Here is a 17,890-nt window from a genome sequence, read left to right on the forward strand (position 1 = left end):
TGCGTCCACTCCAGGTTGTGGCTCCCCCAGGATTATTGTAACCAGAGGCAGGTCTAAATTAGCAGAAGAGAATTTAAGGAGGCTGAGCCAAACTACCTTGTGCTGCCACCAACTGGCCACAGTAAGCAACAAAAAACTTTGCAAAGAGAAGTTTGGTGGAAGAAGCTGACTGAATGTATCTAGTTGCAATTAGTGAGCCAGACCTAGGAGCTTCCCAATGATCTTTGATCCTGGGTAACAATGAGGCTACTAGGCAGCTCTCCAACACCACTTTCTACAAGCCATTACCCTCTGATCCCACTGAGAGTTACCAAAAGAAACTACAGCATTTGCTCAAGAAACTCCCTGAAAAAGCACAAGAACAAATCCGCACAGATACACTCCTGGAGCCCCGACCTGGGGTATTCTATCTGCTACCCAAGATCCATAAACCTGGAAATCCTGGACGCCCCATCATCTCAGGCATTGGCACCCTGACAGCAGGATTGTCTGGCTATGTAGACTCCCTCCTCAGGCCCTTCGTTACCAGCACTCCCAGCTATCTTCGAGACACCACTGACTTCCTGAGGAAACTACAGTCCATTGGTGATCTTCCTAAAAACACCATCCTAGCCACTATGGATGTAGAAGCCTCTACACCAACACTCCACACAAAGATGGACTACAAGCCGCCAGAAACAGTATCCCCGATACTGTCACGGCTAACCTGGTGACTGAACTTTGTGACTTTGTCCTCACCCATAACTATTTCACATTTGGGGACAATGTATACCTTCAAATCAGCGGCACTGCGATGGGTACCCGCATGGCCCCACAGTATGCCAACATTTTTATGGCTGACTTAGAACAACGCTTCCTCAGCTCTCGTCCCCTAATGCCCCTACTCTACTTGCGCTACATTGATGACATCTTCATCATCTGGACCCATGGAAAAGAAGCTCTTGAGGAATTCCACCATGATTTCAACAATTTCCATCCCACCATCAACCTCAGCCTGGACCAGTCCACACAAGAGATCCACATCCTGGACACTACGGTGCTAATAAGCGATGGTCACATAAACACCACCCTATATCGGAAACCTACTGACCGCTATTCCTACCTACATGCCTCTAGCTTTCATCCAGATCATACCACTCGATCCATTGTCTGCAGCCAAGCGCTACGATATAACTGCATTTGCTCCAACCCCTCAGACAGAGACAAACACCTACAAGATCTCTATCATGCATTCCTACAACTACAATACCCACCTGCTGAAGTGAAGAAACAGATTGACAGAGCCAGAAGAGTACCCAGAAGTCACCTACTACAGGACAGGCCCAACAAAGAAAATAACAGAACGCCACTAGCCATCACCTTCAGCCCCCAACTAAAACCTCTCCAACGCATCATCAAGGATCTACAACCTATCCTGAAGGACGACCCATTACTCTCACAGATCTTGGGAGACAGGCCAGTCCTTGCTTACAGACAGCCCCCCAACCTGAAGCAAATACTCACCAGCAACCACACACCACACAACAGAACCACTAACCCAGGAACCTATCCTTGCAACAAAGCCCGTTGCCAACTCTGTCCACATATCTATTCAGGGGATACCATCATAGGGCCTAATCACATCAGCCACACTATCAGAGGCTCGTTCACCTGCGCATCTACCAATGTGATATATGCCATCATGTGCCAGTAATGCCCCTCTGCCATGTACATTGGCCAAACTGGACAGTCTCTACGTAAAAGAATGAATGGACACAAATCAGACGTCAAGAATTATAACATTCAAAAACCAGTTGGAGAACACTTCAATCTCTCTGGTCACTCGATCACAGACCTAAGAGTGGCTATACTTCAACAAAAAAGCTTCAAAAACAGACTCCAACGAGAGACTGCTGAATTGGAATTAATTTGCAAACTGGATACAATTAACTTAGGCTTGAATAGAGACTGGGAATGGATGAGTCATTACACAAAGTAAAACTATTTCCCCATGGTATTTCTCCCTCCCACCCCACCCCCCACTGTTCCTCTGATATTCTTGTTAACTGCTGGAATTAGCCTACCTGCTTGTCACCATGAAAGGTTTTCCCCCTTTCCCCCCCCTGCTGCTGGTGATGGCTTATCTTAAGTGATCACTCTCCTTACAGTGTGTATGATAAACCCATTGTTTCATGTTCTCTGTGTGTGTGTGTATATAAATCTCTCCTCTGTTTTTTCCACCAAATGCATCCGATGAAGTGAGCTGTAGCTCACGAAAGCTTATGCTCTAATAAATTTGTTAGTCTCTAAGGTGCCACCAGTACTCCTTTTCTTTTTATAAAATAGACAGACAGACTGATTTTTAATGCTGTGGGTAATTAACTATGAGCGCAACTTACCTAGGGATGTGATGAATTCTCCATCAGTTGGAACTGTTAAATCAAAATTAGGTGTCTGTTCAAAATATACACTCTATCTCTACCACAAGTTATTGGGCTCAATGAAGATATCAAGGGGTGAAGTTCTCTGGCCTGTGTTACACAGGAGGTCAAACTAGATGATCATAATGATCCCTTCTGGCCTTAGAAAATGAACATCTGTGTCTCTACTGTACATAATCTCTCTACATGCTCATCTGCGCTGGGAAACGATGTAATAAAGACCAGGGTAGCCATTAGCTCAGAGCACATGCTTCCATCATAGGGAACTCATAGGAAAATGATGCATTTAATTGTAATCAGAGCCACGCACTCACTATAAATTCATTCTGGCCACAGGAGGTATTCCCTGGATGCTGTCATGGCCCAGCCACCAGACATTACCATCACGTCTGACACCAGGGCACCAGCAGGCCACTGTGTCGGTCCCTGGTCTAGGAGAGCTGGGAATGGCCATAGGGAAAGTGATAGAGGTGGGGGACTCAAGTGTGGGGGTGAGGTGCCAGGAACCCCCAAAGAGAGGTCAGTCACCCACAAGGCGGGATTAGAAGCTGAGAAATCCTGGGGATTCATGTTCCCCACACAGATACAGTGTTCTTACAGTCCCACAAAGAGACACTGACTCTTGGGGAAAAGGACAGCGCTAATACCCAGATGCAGACTCGGAGGAGTTGTCGATGGCGATGGCTGTCAATCTATTATAGAGATGCTGCTCAGTTATCCAAACGCACACTCCAGAGGCCCGGAAAGGGCCAGTCCAACTCCCATGCCCGTCAAAGGAAAGGCGGCCAGTGCCCTCAGCGAATGCCTCTAACGCAGGGACATGAGTGCCAGGGCAGAGCTCAGTGTGCACCTGCCCGGTTCCCCGAGATGGTCTCTGCTGAAGAGTCAGAAGCGTTTGCAATTTCCACAGTAGTTAAGGAGAGGGAGAGGAGGATACTGACCGGTATAATAAGGCCACCTCGTGGACTGCACTTGGCAAGCTCGGGCCAGCCCCTCTGCCAGGCCAGCGCTGGGCCGTGCCGAGCTCAAGCGGGTGAGGAGGGACCGTAGCGCCATTCTGCGACCGCCCCCACCAGGCCCGCGTTGGCTGGCAGAGTTTGCTGGAGCACAACAGCCTTGGGCCATGTCCCAGACAGACAAGGACAGCCCCGGGGCAGCGAGGGGGTGATGTCAACGTGTCATGCCAGCTCTACTCCATGCAGCAGTGCCTCCCCGCCTGCCGTATCAGATCCAGCAGCCACACGGCCCCTGGCTGCTGCAAGAAGGGACAGGCCCAGAGCAGCAGCCCAGGAGCTATTCTGTGCACACTTTGTGGCCTGAGTGAAATGGAGTCGATGCAGGAGTAAGGTGGAGGTGGCAAGCCCGTCACGGGCAGGTTAGGAATCCAGAGCCTCGGCTCAGCTTAACTCCGGTGCTCCGGACAGTGAGGAACTAGGAGCATTTCCCGCAGGCTGAAAGACGCTGTCAGCAACTCCTCATGACCGATAGCACTTTCTGGGCACGGGACCAGTAAGCGTGGTGGTCTGGGGGAGGAACAGAGACGTGCGGCACAGCTGTCTAGTTAGTCACAATGGGCACAGGTGACCCACTCCCTGGCAGAGCCTTCAAACCACCTACCCACTACAGTGACAGGAGAGGGAGATGGGAAGCACAGCACGTGGATCTGATGGCTCGATTGCATGGATGGAAAAAAGCAGGAGGCGTCTCTCTGAAACATGAAGAAGAGCAGGGGGTGGGGGTTTGCAAGCTACTTGCTGCCTTTTGTGTGTGGAGGACAGCGTATGTGTGTGGTTATGTGAGAGGCACAATCGTTCCTCCCATGGGGAGTGTGTCTCCCCGTCACCCCTCTGGAGGCCAGCCCCTAACTAACACAGTCTGCCCACAAGTGTGTGCGAATGTCACTGCTGTCTGCTCCTAGCTGTAACATCAGGCCTGCTCATGATTGTGATCATATCATCCTCTAGCAGCTGCAGCCTACAGAAGGAGCAGGAACCTGAACGTTACTACAGCTAACAGCTATTCCTCTGCAGCCCAAGTTTGACTGGGACCAAGCCCGATGCCTCTGTTTTGTTGTTTAGCCAATATACACACCATCTGCCTGGAGCCACGGATTTGTTCCTAGGAGTGCCACTCTAATTAATGACGGGCCAGATTTGAGAGTGGGTCAGGTGGGCAAAAGCACCAGATCTAGAGGTCAGTTCCTCTAACATTCCTCCAGGATGAAGAGTACCTGAGAGATACTGATTGTCTTCCCCGGGTGCATGCCTACACATATACACCTAAACAAGGTCAAAATGCAGAACACAATCCTTGCACTGCTGAACTAAGCAGCAAGAAAAACAGCTCTCCCCTGCTCTCTCTTACCAGTTGTAGGGAGAAGAAAAGAAGAGGCAAGGGGTGGTTTGATGCATGGAGGTTAATGTAGACGGCTGGTGAGACTTCAGTGATATCACAGAGGGATGCAGGAAAGCGAAAGCGTCTGGATGGGAGAGCACAGCAGACTCTGGGGTCATAGGGCTAAGAGAAGAGACCCATTAGTCATCACTGCCATGGCTCAGGCATAAGAAACATTTGGAGCTAAATTAAAGGGAGGGCGGGACAATGCACTAGAGAAAGCGACCGTGCAGCAGCTCAGCCTGGCCTACGAACCTCCGTGCTTGGAGCAAATTGATGTAAGAGGACTATCGCTCAGCCTCAGAAACGGGAGAGTGTGAGCCCCTTTTGCAATCCTGGCAGCAGTGGGCAGGAAGGAGAGGGATGACACACTCACATCATGTCTGGGAGCTGAATAGATCCAGTGCCATTTCAGAAATAAAAAGCTAGTGGCTGATTTTGGATAGCCCCCGAAAATATACTGCAAGCTACAGAATTGTGGTCATGAACCCAACTCCAAAGGCTGAGCTGGCTCTCAAAGGGCCCCAAACTACAGCACTCAACAGACTAGACATGACAAAATTCCATGTCATTAGAAAGGCAAGGAGGGTGAGCTCGTATCTTGTATTGGACCATTTCTGTTGGTGAGAGAGACAAGCTTTCATGTTTACACACAGGTTTTCTTCCGGTCTGGGAAAAGTACTCAGAGTGTCGTGGCTAAATACAAGATGAAAGAGATTGTTTAGCATAGCGGCTCTCAACCTTTCCAGATAACTGTACCCCTTTCAGGATTTGTCTTCTGTTCCCGGCTCCCACCCCCCTGCCCAAGTTTCACTTCACCTCAAAACTACTTGCTTACAAAATCAGACATAAAAATACAAAAGTGTCACAACACACTGTTACTGAAAAGTTGCTGACTTCCTCAGTTTTACCACATAATTATAAAATAAAACAATTGGAATATAATATTGTACTTGCATTTCACTGAATAGTATATAGAGCAGTATAAACAAGTCATTGTCTGTACGAAATTTTAGTTTGTCCTGACTTCGCTAGTGCTTTTAATGGAGCCTGTTGTAAAACTAGGCAAATCTCTAGATGAGTTGATGTGCCCCCTGGAAGACCTCTGTGTACCCCTGATTGAGAAGCACTGCATGAGTAGTTAACAAGGTGAAGTGGCCAGCTAACATCCCTGCAGTCATAAACTCGTAGGACTGGAAGGGACCTCGAGAGGTCATTTTGTCCAATCCCCTGCACTCACAGCAGGACTAAGTATTATCTAGACCATCCCTGACAGGTGTTTGTCTAACCTGCTCTTAAAAATCTCCAATGATGGAGATTCCACAACCTCCCTAGGCAATTTATTCCAGGGCTTAACCACCCTGACAATTAGGAAGTTTTTCCTAATGTCCAACCTAACCTCCCTTGCTGCAATTTAAGCCCATTGCTTCTTGTCCTATCCTCAGAGGTTAAGAACAATTCTTCTCGCTCCTCCTTGTAACAACCTTTTATGTATTTGAAAACTGTTATGTCCCCTCTCAGTCTTCTCTTTTCCAGACTAACAAACCCAATTTTTTCAATCTTCCTTCATAGGTCATTTTTTATAGAACTTTAATAATTTTTGTTGCTTCTTCTCTGGACTCTCTCCAATTTGTCCACATCTTTCCTGAAAAGTGGCATCCAGAACTGGACACAATACTCCAACTGAGGCCTAATCAGAAGAGCGGAATAATTACTTCTCGTATCTGGCTTACAACACTCCTGCTAATACATCCCAGAATGATGTTCGCTTTTTTTGCGACAGCGTTACACTGTTGACTCATATTTAGCTTGTGATCCACTATGACCCCAGATCCCTTTCCGCAGTACTCCTTCCTAGGCCGTCATTTCCTATTTTGTATGTGTGCAACTTATTGTTCCTTCCTAAGTGGAGTACTTTGCATTTGTCTTTATTGAAATTTCATCCAGTTTACTTCAGACTATTTCTCCAGTTTGTCCAGATCATTTTGAATTTTAATGCTATCCTCAAAAGCACTTGCAACTCCTCCCAGCTTGGTATCGTTCGCAAACTTTATAACTTTTGTCATAGGACAAAAAAAGGGGGAGGGAAGGTTATTGGGTTACAGATTGTTGTAATGAGCCATAAATCCAGTGTCTCTGTTCAGTCCAGATTTTTAGTGTCTAGCAACGTTATGAATTTTTATGGCTGACTTAGAACAACGCTTCCTCAGCTCTCATCCCCTAATGCCCCTACTCTACTTGAGCTACATTGATGACATCTTCATCATCTGGACCCATGGAAAAGAAGCCCTTGAGGAATTCCACCAGGATTTCAACAATTTCCATCCCACCATCAACCTCAGCCTGGACCAGTCCACACAAGAGATCCACTTCCTGGACACTACGGTGCTAATAAGCGATGGTCACATAAACACCACCCTATACTGGAAAACTACTGACCGCTATTCCTACCTACATGCCTCTAGCTTTCATCCAGATCATACCACTCGATCCATTGTCTACAGCCAAGCGCTACGATATAACCGCATTTGCTCCAACCCCTCAGACAGAGACAAACACCTACAAGATCTCTATCATGCATTCCTACAACTACAATACCCACCTGCTGAAGTGAAGAAACAGATTGACAGAGCCAGAAGAGTACCCAGAAGTCACCTACTACAGGACAGGCCCAACAAAGAAAACAACAGAACGCCACTAGCCATCACCTTCAGCCCCCAACTAAAACCCCTCCAACGCATCATCAAGGATCTACAACCTATCCTGAAGGACGAGCCATCGCTCTCACAGATCTTGGGAGACAGGCCAGTCCTTGCTTACAGACAGCCCCCCAACCTGAAGCAAATACTCACCAGCAACCACACACCACACAACAGAACCACTAACCCAGGAACCTATCCTTGCAACAAAGCCTGTTGCCAACTCTGTCCACATATCTATTCAGGGGATACCATCATAGGGCCTAATCACATCAGCCACACTATGAGAGGCTCGTTCACCTGTGCATCTACCAATGTGATATATGCCATCATGTGCCAGCAATGCCCCTCTGCCATGTACATTGGCCAAACTGGACAGTCTCTACGTAAAAGAATGAATGGACACAAATCAGACGTCAAGAATTATAACATTCAAAAACCAGTTGGAGAACACTTCAATCTCTCTGGTCACTCGATCACAGACCTAAGAGTGGCTATCCTTCAACAAAAAAGCTTCAAAAACAGACTCCAACGAGAGACTGCTGAATTGGAATTAATTTGCAAACTGGATACAATTAACTTAGGCTTGAATAGAGACTGGGAATGGATGAGTCATTACACAAAGTAAAACTATTTCATAGATTCATAGATACTAAGGTCAGAAGGGACCATTCTGATCATCTAGTCCGACCTCCTGCACAACGCAGGCCACAGAATCTCACCCACCCACTCCTACGAAAAATCTCACCTACGTCTGAGCTACTGAAGTCCTTAAATCATGGTTTAAAGACTTCAAGGAGCAGAGAAGCCTCCCTCAAGTGACCCATGCCCCATGCTACAGAGGAAGGCAAAAAACCTCCGTGGTATTTCTCCCCCCTCCCCAACCCCCACTGTTCCTCTGATATTCTTGTTAACTGCTGGAATTAGCCTACCTTGCTTGTCACCATGAAAGGTTTTCCTCCTTTCCCCCCCCTGCTGCTGGTGATGGCTTATCTTAAGTGATCACTCTCCTTACAATGTGTATGATAAACCCATTGTTTCATGTTCTCTGTGTGTGTGTATATAAATCTCTCCTCTGTTTTTTCCACCAAATGCATCCGATGAAGTGAGCTGTAGCTCACGAAAGTTTATGCTCTAATAAATTTGTTAGTCTCTAAGGTGCCACAAGTACTCCTTTTCTTGTTATGAATTTAAGTTCCCAGGCTTGTCTTTTGAAGGTATTGTGCGGGTTTCCTTTGAGGATGAGGACTGATATGTCACATTAGTAGTGATCTGTTTGCACAAAGTGTTCCCCCCGGGCAATGTGGTGTTTTTGTCTTTTATCATTTTCCTGTGTGAATTCATTCAAGAGCACAGAATTGTCTTGTTTCACCCACGTTGTTGTTAGTAGGGCATTTAGTGCACTGGACGAGGTACACACGAGGTATGACAACACTGCAAAGTCCAGGGGTCATTGGACAAATCCTTCAATGGTCTGATTTAGGACTTAAATAGATTCAGCTAGAAAAAAAAGGGTTTTGGTTCTTGGCATTAGCTTTTTTCTGAAATGGAGGGCATGTTTTTCAAAAGGTCCTAAGTGACTTGGGAACCTAAGTCCCATTTTCAAAAGTGACGGGCATTTAGGAGCCTAAATCTCATTGAAGGGCAGTGGGTCTTAGGTTCCAAAGTGCCCAGGTAATTTTTGAAAATGGGACTTGGACTCTTGAAAGTTTTACCCAAAGTCTCATCTCGGACAGCTGGAAACAAATCTAGAAAGAACATGTGCTTGGTTTTGAATGCGCTAAGGCCCCAACCCTGCAAACCCTATTGCAAGATCAGGTCCCATGCTTTTAAAGTGCCTTTGACCCATCAGGATAAACTGCCCTGTAGAAATTCAGGTGATTAAATATAAACTAGGGCTGGAATTTCCACAGCCACCTAAAAGATTCAGAGATTCCAAGGCCAGAAGGGACCATTGTGATCGTCTAGTCAGACCTCGGGTGTAACACAGACATAGGACATCCCCAAAATAGTCCTACTGCAGATCCTTTAGAAAAACATCCAGTCTTGATTTAAACATTGCCAGTGATGGAGGATCCACCACAACCTTCGGGATATTGTTTTAGTGGTGCCCCGTTGCCACTCATTTTAATGCATGCTGGGAATCCATTTGCAGTAGGCAGCTTTCAACACCAGCACACAGAAATTCAAACACGGAGGGCAGGGATATTTCGGCCTGCCTTTAGAAGGAATGGATGTGGGGTGCCTTTAAATCTCACACACCTGCCAGCCCCAGCGCTGCTGAAGTAGCTTAAACGAAGCTCACTGACGCATCTTCACAATCAGCAACAAAATACTGTATCTGGACGACAGCAGCCGCCCCTCCCAGCGGCCTCATCATACAGGAAGAGTCAGCCTGTCTGACATCCTCCCAGACTGAGCCGGCTTCACACAGAGAAGAGCAACTCACATCACAGCTGGTCTATGCAAACCCTCCCTCGGAGGGTTGGAGCTTTTAAAAACATAGCAAATATATACAAGCTCCTGGAGGGACCAAAGCAAACAGCCCTGCTAAATGGGCTCCCTAACTCCAGCAGTTGAGCACAGGCAGACTTGACTAGCTACTTGCCAGCCAGGTCACAGGACCACAGCATGGTATCATTAGTGCAAGTAAGTGTGCCTTTAACCACTGATTGCCAAGCAATCTGCCACATTTGCCATGTACACACACCGCCACGGCAGTATTTACCTCATCATTAAAAGGTCATTTCACTATCGTTACCAATACACGAGAGGTTTTAGACTATGGAAGGTTGTCCCAGGGCTCCTACTTACCAGTCCATCTCCGCTATTGAGATGTTTCAGAGTAGCAGCCGTGTTAGTCTGTATTCGCAAAAAGAAAAGGAGTACTTGTGGCACCTTAGAGACTAACAAATTTATTTGAGCATAAGCTTTCGTGAGCTACAGCTCACTTCATCAGATGCATTCGGTGGAAAATACAGTGAGGAGATTTATATACACACACAGATGCAGCTGAGATTAGGGTGTCTGTGTGTTTGCGTCAGGGAAGCCTGGCTGTTTAAAAATAGCCAGAGCCTCGCGAACCAGCTGAGCGGCAGCGAACCAGCGGAGCAGCGGGGACAGCAGAGCAGCTCACAGCAGGAGTTTGCCTGGGACTGGTAAGTATCCGAGTGTGTGTGTTTGCTTGCTGAGGAAGTATCCGAGCGTGTGTTTGCTGGGAGGGAGCCTGAGTGAGTGTCTGATTGGCTGCTAGCCTGCAGGGGGCGGGCATTAGGGTGTCTGTGTGTTTGCGTCAGGGAAGCCTGGCTGTTTAAAAATAGCCAGAGCCTCGCGAACCAGCTGAGCAGCGGGGACAGCAGAGCAGCTCACAGCAGGAGTTTGCCTGGGAGTTCGCCTGGACTGAGCCCAGTGAGGCTTACATCTTGCCAACGTCTCTGAGGAAGCTCCATAGTAGGTAGGTGATATGGAAGGGGGGGATTCAGCTGTTGTGACCTGCACTGGATGTGCCATGTTTGTCTTTCTTCCACAGGACAGAAGCGACTTTGTCTGTACAAAGTGCAAGCTGGTCTCCATATTGGAAGAGAAGATTGAAGGTCTGGAGCAACAGGTAACGACCCTGCGTTGTATACGAGAGACTGAGGATTTTCTGGACCAAACTCAGGATAGCCTTCTAGGGGCACAAAGCTCTAAAGATGTAGAGCAGGTTGCACAGAGGAGCCAAGAGGCCAGTGAAGAAGCTTGGCAACATGTGACCTCCAGAAGAGGTAAGCGGAATGTCCGGGTTCCAGTAACACAGACACAGGTAACTAACCGCTTTCATGTTCTCTCCACAGGTACCAATGCGGAGAGTGGACCAGATGATATGTCTGGGGGGAGAAAGCGGAAGGAGACTCCGCTGGTTGGGAGGCATGAGATGCGATGTCCTGAGGTTGGGGGTTCCACGACCACCACTCCCAAGAGGAGAAGGCGGGTGGTGGTGGTCGGGGACTCTCTCCTCCGGGGGACTGAGTCATCTATCTGCCGCCCTGACCGGGAAAACCGAGAAGTCTGCTGCTTGCCAGGGGCTAAGATTCGTGATGTGACGGAGAGACTGCCGAGACTCATCAAGCCCTCGGATCGCTACCCCTTCCTGCTTCTCCACGTGGGCACCAATGATACTGCCAAGAATGACCTTGAGCGGATCACTGCGGACTATGTGGCTCTGGGAAGAAGGATAAAGGAGTTGGAGGCGCAAGTGGTGTTCTCGTCCATCCTCCCCGTGGAAGGAAAAGGCCTGGGTAGGGACCGTCGAATCGTGGAGGTCAACGAATGGCTACGCAGGTGGTGTCGGAGAGAAGGCTTTGGATTCTTTGACCATGGGATGGTGTTCCATGAAGGAGGAGTGCTGGGCAGAGACGGGCTCCATCTTACGAAGAGAGGGAAGAACATCTTTGCCAGCAGGCTGGCTAACCTAGTGAGGAGGGCTTTAAACTAGGTTCACCGGGGGAAGGAGACCAAAGCCCTGAGGTAAGTGGGAAAGCGGGATACCGGGAGGAAGCACAGGCAGGAATGTCTGAGAGGGGAGGGCTCCTGCCTCATACTGGGAATGAGGGGCGATCAACAGGTTATCTCAAGTGCTTATATACAAATGCACAAAGCCTTGGAAACAAGCAGGGAGAACTGGAGGTCCTGGTGATGTCAAGGAATTATGACGTGATTGGAATAACAGAGACTTGGTGGGATAACTCACATGACTGGAGTACAGTCATGGATGGTTATAAACTGTTCAGGAAGGACAGGCAGGGCAGAAAAGGTGGGGGAGTAGCACTGTATGTAAGGGAGCAGTATGACTGCTCAGAGCTCCGGTACGAAACTGTGGAAAAACCTGAGTGTCTCTGGATTAAGTTTAGAAGTGTGTGCAACAAGAGTGATGTCATGGTGGGAGTCTGCTATAGACCACCGGACCAGGGGGATGAGGTGGATGAGGCTTTCTTCCGGCAACTCACGGAAGCTACTAGATCGCATGCCCTGATTCTCATGGGTGACTTTAATTTTCCTGATATCTGCTGGGAGAGCAATACAGCGGTGCATAGACAATCCAGGAAGTTTTTGGAAAGCGTAGGGGACAATTTCCTGGTGCAAGTGCTAGGGGAGCCAACTAGGGGGAGCGCTTTTCTTGACCTGCTGCTCACAAACCGGGTAGAATTAGTGGGGGAAGCAAAAGTGGATGGGAATCTGGGAGGCAGTGACCATGAGTTGGTTGAGTTCAGGATCCTGACGCAGGGAAGAAAGGTAAGCAGCAGGATACGGACCCTGGACTTCAGGAAAGCAGACTTTGACTCCCTCAGGGAACAGATGGCCAGGATCCCCTGGGGGACTAACATGAAAGGGAAGGGAGTCCAGGAGAGCTGGCTGTATTTCAAGGAATCCCTGTTGAGGTTACAGGGACAAACCATCCCGATGAGTCGAAAGAATAGTAAATATGGCAGGCGACCAGCTTGGCTTAATGGTGAAATCCTAGTGGATCTTAAACATAAAAAAGAAGCTTACAAGAAGTGGAAGCTTGGACATATGACCAGGGAAGAGTATAAAAATATTGCTCGGGCATGTAGGAAAGATATCAGGAGGGCCAAATCGCACCTGGAGCTGCAGCTAGCAAGAGATGTCAAGAGTAACAAGAAGGGTTTCTTCAGGTATGTTGGCAACAAGAAGAAAGCCAAGGAAAGTGTGGGCCCCTTACTGAATGAGGGAGGCAAGCTAGTGACAGAGGATGTGGAAAAAGCTAATGTACTCAATGCTTTTTTTGCCTCTGTTTTCACTAACAAGGTCAGCTCCCAGACTGCTGTGCTGGGCAACACAAAACGGGGAAGAGATGGCCAGCCCTCTGTAGAGATAGAGGTGGTTAGGGACTATTTAGAAAAGCTGGACGTGCACAAGTCCATGGGGCCGGACGAATTGCATCCGAGAGTGCTGAAGGAATTGGCGGCTGTGATTGCAGAGCCCTTGGCCATTATCTTTGAAAACTCGTGGCGAACGGGGGAAGTCCCGGATGACTGGAAAAAGGCTAATGTAGTGCCCATCTTTAAAAAAGGGAAGAAGGAGGATCCTGGGAACTACAGGCCGGTCAGCCTCACCTCAGTCCCTGGAAAAATCATGGAGCAGGTCCTCAAAGAATCAATCCTGAAGCACTTAGAGGAGAGGAAAGTGATCAGGAACAGTCAGCATGGATTCACAAGGGAAGGTCATGCCTGACTAATCTAATCGCCTTTTATGATGAGATTACTGGTTCTGTGGATGAAGGGAAAGCAGTGGATGTATTGTTTCTTGACTTTAGCAAAGCTTTTGACACGGTCTCCCACAGCATTCTTGTCAGCAAGTTAAGGAAGTATGGGCTGGATGAATGCACTATAAGGTGGGTAGAAAGCTGGCTAGATTGTCGGGCTCAACGGGTAGTGATCAATGGCTCCATGTCTAGTTGGCAGCCGGTGTCAAGTGGAGTGCCCCAGGGGTCGGTCCTGGGGCCCGTTTTGTTCAATATCTTCATAAATGACCTGGAGGATGGTGTGGATTGCACTCTCAGCAAATTTGCGGATGATACTAAACTGGGAGGAGTGGTAGATATGCTGGAGGGGAGGGATAGGATACAGAAGGACCTAGACAAATTGGAGGATTGGGCCAAAAGAAATCTAATGAGGTTCAATAAGGATAAATGCAGGGTCCTGCACTTAGGATGGAAGAATCCAATGCACCGCTACAGACTAGGGACCGAATGGCTCGGCAGCAGTTCTGCGGAAAAGGACCTAGGGGTGACAGTGGACGAGAAGCTGGATATGAGTCAGCAGTGTGCCCTTGTTGCCAAGAAGGCCAATGGCATTTTGGGATGTATAAGTAGGGGCATAGCGAGCAGATCGAGGGACGTGATCGTTCCCCTCTATTCGACACTGGTGAGGCCTCATCTGGAGTACTGTGTCCAGTTTTGGGCCCCACACTACAGGAAGGATGTGGATAAATTGGAAAGAGTACAGCGAAGGGCAACAAAAATGATTAGGGGTCTAGAGCACATGACTTATGAGGAGAGGCTGAGGGAGCTGGGATTGTTTAGTCTGCAGAAGAGAAGAATGAGGGGGGATTTGATAGCTGCTTTCAACTACCTGAAAGGGGGTTTCAAAGAGGATGGCTCTAGACTGTTCTCAATGGTAGCAGATGACAGAACGAGGAGTAATGGTCTCAAGTTGCAATGGGGGAGGTTTAGATTGGATATTAGGAAAAACTTTTTCACTAAGAGGGTGGTGAAACACTGGAATGCGTTACCTAGGGAGGTGGTAGAATCTCCTTCCTTAGAGGTTTTTAAGGTCAGGCTTGACAAAGCCCTGGCTGGGATGATTTAACTGGGACTTGGTCCTGCTTTGAGCAGGGGGTTGGACTAGATGACCTTCTGGGGTCCCTTCCAACCCTGATATTCTATGATTCTATGATTCTATGAGATGCAGATTCTTGGGCTGGTTCATTTTGTCCTATATTTTTTTTTTTTTTTTTTTTTTTGCACAGAGGGTGAGGAGGGAGGGAGGGGATTGAAGAGGGAGGATGGTCCCGTGCTGAAGGGACTCAGGAGTGCAATTCCTGGTTCCAACCCAGAATTCCTGTATAACCATCCTATGCAACCTGCCCTGTGTCTCAGTTTCCAGTCTGTAAAATGAGGATAAATCCTACTCCCTTTCAGCCACTCTTTGTCATGTCTATTTAGGCTGGAAGTTCTTTAGAGGATAGACCAACATGTACCATGTGTATGTGGAGCACCCAGCACAACAGAGCTCTGATTCTGATTTGGGGCCTCTAAATTTTGCCGTAATGGCTGTCAAATCTGCCTATGTAACCCTGGTTCTACCAGCCTCTTTCTCTGTACTTTCGAAATCGCTCAACTATGTCAGGAGCCACATTAAATGTTGTTCTCGTCTCAGCTAAACCCAGGGTGCCTCCTGCAAAGATCCTTAACTGCAGAACATGGCCACTCCCGGGCTTGAATGACATGTCCTCTGTGAGACTGAGGATTTGTCTTTTGCCACTGCTGGGATCCTTCCAACTAGAAATAAACACAGCAGAGGAACAAAATCCAAATTTCAGTTTCCTTAAAAGAAGCTGCTAACAGAGACCTTTGAAGCAAGATTGGCGACGATTCAGTCTCCCACTCCCTGCACTAGCTCTTACAAAACCACAAAAGAGGCTCAGATGACCCCAGAATTAACAGTTATATTTACATTAACATGGTCTCTCTGCTTTGGTCTGACGACGATGATGACACCACCATAGCCCATCTCTTATCTAGCACTTTTCATCTGCAGATCTCAAAGCACTTTACCAAAGGAGGGCAGCATTGTTATCCCCATTTCACAGATGGGAAAACTGAGGCACAGAGCGGGACGGTTACTTGCCCAAGGTCACCCAGCAGGCCATGACAGTGCCAGGAACTGAATGCAGGTCTCCTTAGTCCTAGTCCAGTGCTCTACACACTGTTGCTAGTATAATAAATGACACTTACACAGCACTTACTGTCAACATGATTTACAAACCACTAACAAAAGGATCATCAATATTAAGAGATTCTACACAACTCTTTGTAGCACTACACTGGAGGCATAGGCCTGCTTTGTTCGTGCCTGGAATTCCTCTCCCTACAGTCTCCCTTTCAACAGGAAGTCGTGCTACTGGCTGATGTATCTATGCAATTACTTCTAAAAGCAGAACCCAGAGAGCTTAACCCAGTGTCGCTATGTGACACCCCTTCCCTCCCATTCTTGCTTTATTTCTAGCAGCCCATAGCAAAGCCACTGCCTCAGCCAGTGCCCCAAACGTCATGACTACTCACTCGGACAAAAGCCAGAAGCTCTGAGCAGTTTCCCCTGAATTCTTGACCACGTGGATTTTCAGATCTTCTATGGCTTGGTCAAATGCTCCTGGCTAGAAAGGGAGAACACCGGAAAAGAAAAGTAAGATAAACATGACGGAAAGAAATTATGGCTCAAACACACACGCTCCTCTTATTCTAATCCACGTCGTTGGAGCAATGCTAAGTGCATACAGGTGTCTCCTTCAAAGAAAAGTATCACGTCTCAAGCCTCAGAACTAGGGGATCTATTCAAAACGTGTTTTTTATTTGGAAATGACTCAGTCATCTGCCCTCTGTCTGCCTTCCAGAGGGTGGGGGTTCATTTTATATACACAAGCTAATGGTGACATCCTTATTGTCCAGCTGTTAGAGGGTTCATCATGAGGTGACAACTATACCAGCTCTGAAGAAACAGAATATTGTTCAAACAAGAGCAGAGCTTTCAAAACTACCGAAGTAATGACCAAGATGTGTGTGGAGGGAATCCAAGATGGCAGCTGGTGTTGGGGCGGTCTCACGGGTTAACGCAAAGGCCTTCCATTGGTTATGGAAGTACCACACATTTCCGTCTGTTCGTTCGTTTGTGGGTGTATGTGTCTGTCTGTCTGTCTGTGTGATTCCACTGACTTCAGCGGAGATACTTCACATTTACACTGGTGTAAACAAGATCACATCCGGCCTATATTACATGGGTCTTTAATATTTGTGACAGGAACACAACAGAAACGGAGGAAGGTGGTAAAGACGTGGTATTTCATGACTGGGCTTGTGAGGCCTCAAACTGAAACTCACAACACGAGTTCCCTCTTTTCTTCTTCAGAATGAACAGGAAACTGCCACTTTCACATGGTTTCAATGTAAGCCCATAAACCAGCCCTGGTCCACTTGAAAAGTCCCTGAGCATCAGCAAACCTTAAGTGTGCATCACGCACAATCAGGAGAGCCTCACATGGTTTCACCTTTCCTAACTTACCCTTTTCACAGCACTGGTCGCCTAGCTCTGCAGGGCTGCTGTTACTTTGGAAAGGCAGCAGCAGAGGAGACCAGAGAGGACAGGGGATCTGATCGTAGGGGCCAACTCTGTGGGTGCTCTGGGGCTAGAGCACCCGGGGGGAAAAACGTGGGTGCTCAGCACCCCCGAGGCAGCTGTTCAGCGGCGTGCAGAAGGCGCTGGAGGGAGGGCGAGGAGCAGGGACTGGGCGGGCACGCATGGGGGAAGGAGCGGAGAGGGGGCGGGAAGAGGTGGGGCTGGGCTGGGGGGAAGGGGCAGAGTGGGGACAGGGCCTGGGATGGAGCAGGGGCCAAGCACGCTCCTGGCAACTCATAACGACAGCACCTATGGGTCTGATGCAACTGAGTTTGACTGGCAAAGCCAGCTGGTCCTTCTACTGAAAGCGCATTATCGGTAAAGGTGCTCGGAGCCCTCACCCCTGAAGTTGCTTTCCAAGATCAGGCTTCAAGGATCTGATCTAAAGCCCAGTGAAGTCAATGGGAATCTTTAAATGTGCCACGGA

At 48.1% G+C, this 17,890-nt stretch overlaps 1 protein-coding gene across 3 annotated transcripts in view; it reads right to left on the minus strand.

The window, feature by feature from the left end:
- Positions 1-17,890, minus strand: part of TPRG1 (tumor protein p63 regulated 1) — a 113,294-nt gene that overhangs the window by 44,399 nt on the left and 51,005 nt on the right. For all 3 annotated transcript variants that reach the window (XM_043492530.1, XM_038416555.2, XM_043492529.1), the window contains exon 3: positions 16,356-16,447. In XM_043492530.1, coding sequence (XP_043348465.1) covers positions 16,356-16,447 — 92 coding nt within the window. The remainder of the gene's footprint in view (positions 1-16,355; positions 16,448-17,890) is intronic.

The sequence above is a fragment of the Dermochelys coriacea genome, chromosome 9 (genome assembly GCF_009764565.3).
Source record: "Dermochelys coriacea isolate rDerCor1 chromosome 9, rDerCor1.pri.v4, whole genome shotgun sequence".
Classification (NCBI taxonomy): Eukaryota; Metazoa; Chordata; order Testudines; family Dermochelyidae; genus Dermochelys; species Dermochelys coriacea.